General features: G+C 49.0%; 1 protein-coding gene across 1 annotated transcript in view; it reads left to right on the forward strand.

Annotated features, from left to right (window-relative positions):
* TMEM50B (transmembrane protein 50B) overlaps positions 1 to 2,216 on the forward strand; it is a 10,937-nt gene that overhangs the window by 2,374 nt on the left and 6,347 nt on the right. Inside the window, exon 2 of the mRNA XM_057383311.1 lies at positions 1,779 to 1,967. Within this exon, the coding sequence (XP_057239294.1) occupies positions 1,846 to 1,967 (122 nt within the window). The 5' untranslated portion in view covers positions 1,779 to 1,845. The remainder of the gene's footprint in view (positions 1 to 1,778; positions 1,968 to 2,216) is intronic.

The raw sequence follows: 2,216 nt of genomic DNA on the forward strand, positions 1-2,216 counted from the left end.
ACTGGGTGGGATTTAAGGTCCCTCCCAGCCCATTCCATGATTCCATGTTTGCCTGCAGCCACCCTGGAGCAAGGCCCGTGAGCTCCATAGTGGGAACAACAGGAACGCTGAGTGTGGGTGGGTGAGGAACTGGGAGGGGAAAGGAGGAATTCCTGCAGGGAGAGGGACAGAAACTGCCCTGGTCTGAAAAAGAACAACAAAATAAACAAAGTCCAGCTGGAGGCATTTAAGAGTGGAAAATGAGGAAGGCCTTTAGGAGCAGCTGTAATTCAGCTGAGGGAGCTGGGAAAAGGGCTCAGCTTGGAGCAAAGGAGGCTCCGGGGGGACCTTGTGGCTCTGCACAACTCCCTGACAGGAGGGGGCAGCCGGGGGGGTTCGGGCTCTGCTGCCAGGGAACAGGGACAGGAGGAGAAGGAATGGACTTTATTGAACCAGAGGAGGCTCAAGGTGGGATATGAGAAAATGAACTTCTCTGTCAGAGTGGTCAGGCCTTGGAATGAGCTGCCCAGGGAGGGGGTGCAGTCCCTGTCTCTGGGAGTGCTCAGGAGGAGTCTGGATGTGGCCCTTGGGGACAGGCTTTGGGGGGATGCTGCTGGGGCTGGGGTGGCACTGGCTGATCCCAAAGGGSTCTCCCAACCCTGATGAAGCTGGGATTCCATACGAGCACAGCGCCGTGATTCCCTGTGAAAGCTGTGGGCAGGGCAGGRATGTGACAATTGCCAGGGAAAGGTGTCATTTACAGAGTAACTGGATGGCTGAGCCCAGATGCTGTACAAATTAAATTAACTTTRGAATTGAGTGATTGATTTTAATATTTGAAGTGACATCACAAGTGTGGATTTGTGGAACTGGGTTCTGGAGGACAAACTTTTTGATCTTGYTCACAGGAGGTGACTTGTGTTTGTAGCATTTATTGGTTTTTATTCCATTTCTTCCCACTGCTGTTACTAACCAGAAAATGTTCTCCATCAGTCTGTGCTGYAACACAACCATGAAAGACATTTTTGTTAGCCTTTACCAAGTGGCTGGAAATGAATTATSGCAGGTTGGGAAATGCAGAAGCTGACAATACTAAACCAAATTAGAGTGGTGCTCAGAGCAGTTGTGAGCAGTCAGTTAATTAACTTTGCATTCCTCTTCCCACATTTAAAGTTCCCTGTGACCTTCTCTCTGTGCAGTGAGACCTTTATCCTCAGAATCAGCTGATTTGCTGAAGTGGGCTCTTTTCTCCACATTAGAAAGGCACTCAACTATATTATATGTTAATTTGGAGACTGGACATATTAGTATTTAATTCACATTCCTTGACATGACTTGAAGACCAAGTTCTGCCATAAGCTTTTGGGCTGTGTGGTGATTTTCTTTTGYGATTCTATTGAGGGAGGTTGTTCTGTGGGCAGGAACACTTCCCACTGTCCCAGGCTGCTCCCAGCCCCAATGTCCAGCCTGGCCTTGGGCACTCAAAGGGATCCAGGGGCAGCCACAGCYTCTCTGGSSACCCTGTGCCAGTKATGTCCTTGCAGACATTTTTCCTGCTATGTGAATRTTGCTCAATAGAACATTCACAGAGTTTATCATGGACTCAAGGAATGGTTTGGKTTGGGAGGACTTTAWAATCATCTRATTCCCTCTCCTGCCATGAGCAGGGGAAATTCCACYGGAAGGTTCTGAATGAAAACCTTAATTCTGTAAAAACCCCCACARCTGTAACTCAYGAGAGCTGTCCAGCATCTGCAGATGTTACYGATTCCATGAACCCCTCCCTGGCTGTGTTTCAGGTGTTCAGGCCGGGGCTGTTGATGGAATGATCTCAGTGTGAGTGCCGAGGCAGTGTGAGCTGTGGCCATGGCCGGRTTTCTGGACAATTTCCGCTGGCCCGAGTGCGAGTGCATCGACTGGAGCGAGCGCCGCAACGCCATCGCCTCCAGCGTGGCCGGGGTGCTGGTGAGCTGGGGCACCCCTCTGCTGGGATACTACAACCACACCCTTAGCTGCCCCAAATCCAGCATGTGCCTTCCCAAGATCATTTTAGGATTGTCAGCAGCCTTTTTATACCTCCTGGGTATAAAAAGGGTTTGTGATAATGAACCATTTTGGTTCTTTCTTCTTTAAAAAAACTCATCATGGATTTTTCTGCAGAATTGGTCTGTTAGAACAACTCTATTCTGCATCATCTGTTTCTCACATGTGTTTAGAGTTTGGATTCTTGTTCTTAC

The sequence above is a fragment of the Malurus melanocephalus genome, unplaced genomic scaffold (assembly GCF_030028575.1).
Source record: "Malurus melanocephalus ecotype Western Australia unplaced genomic scaffold, MMel_1.1 scaffold_623, whole genome shotgun sequence".
NCBI classification, from domain to species: Eukaryota; Metazoa; Chordata; class Aves; order Passeriformes; family Maluridae; genus Malurus; species Malurus melanocephalus.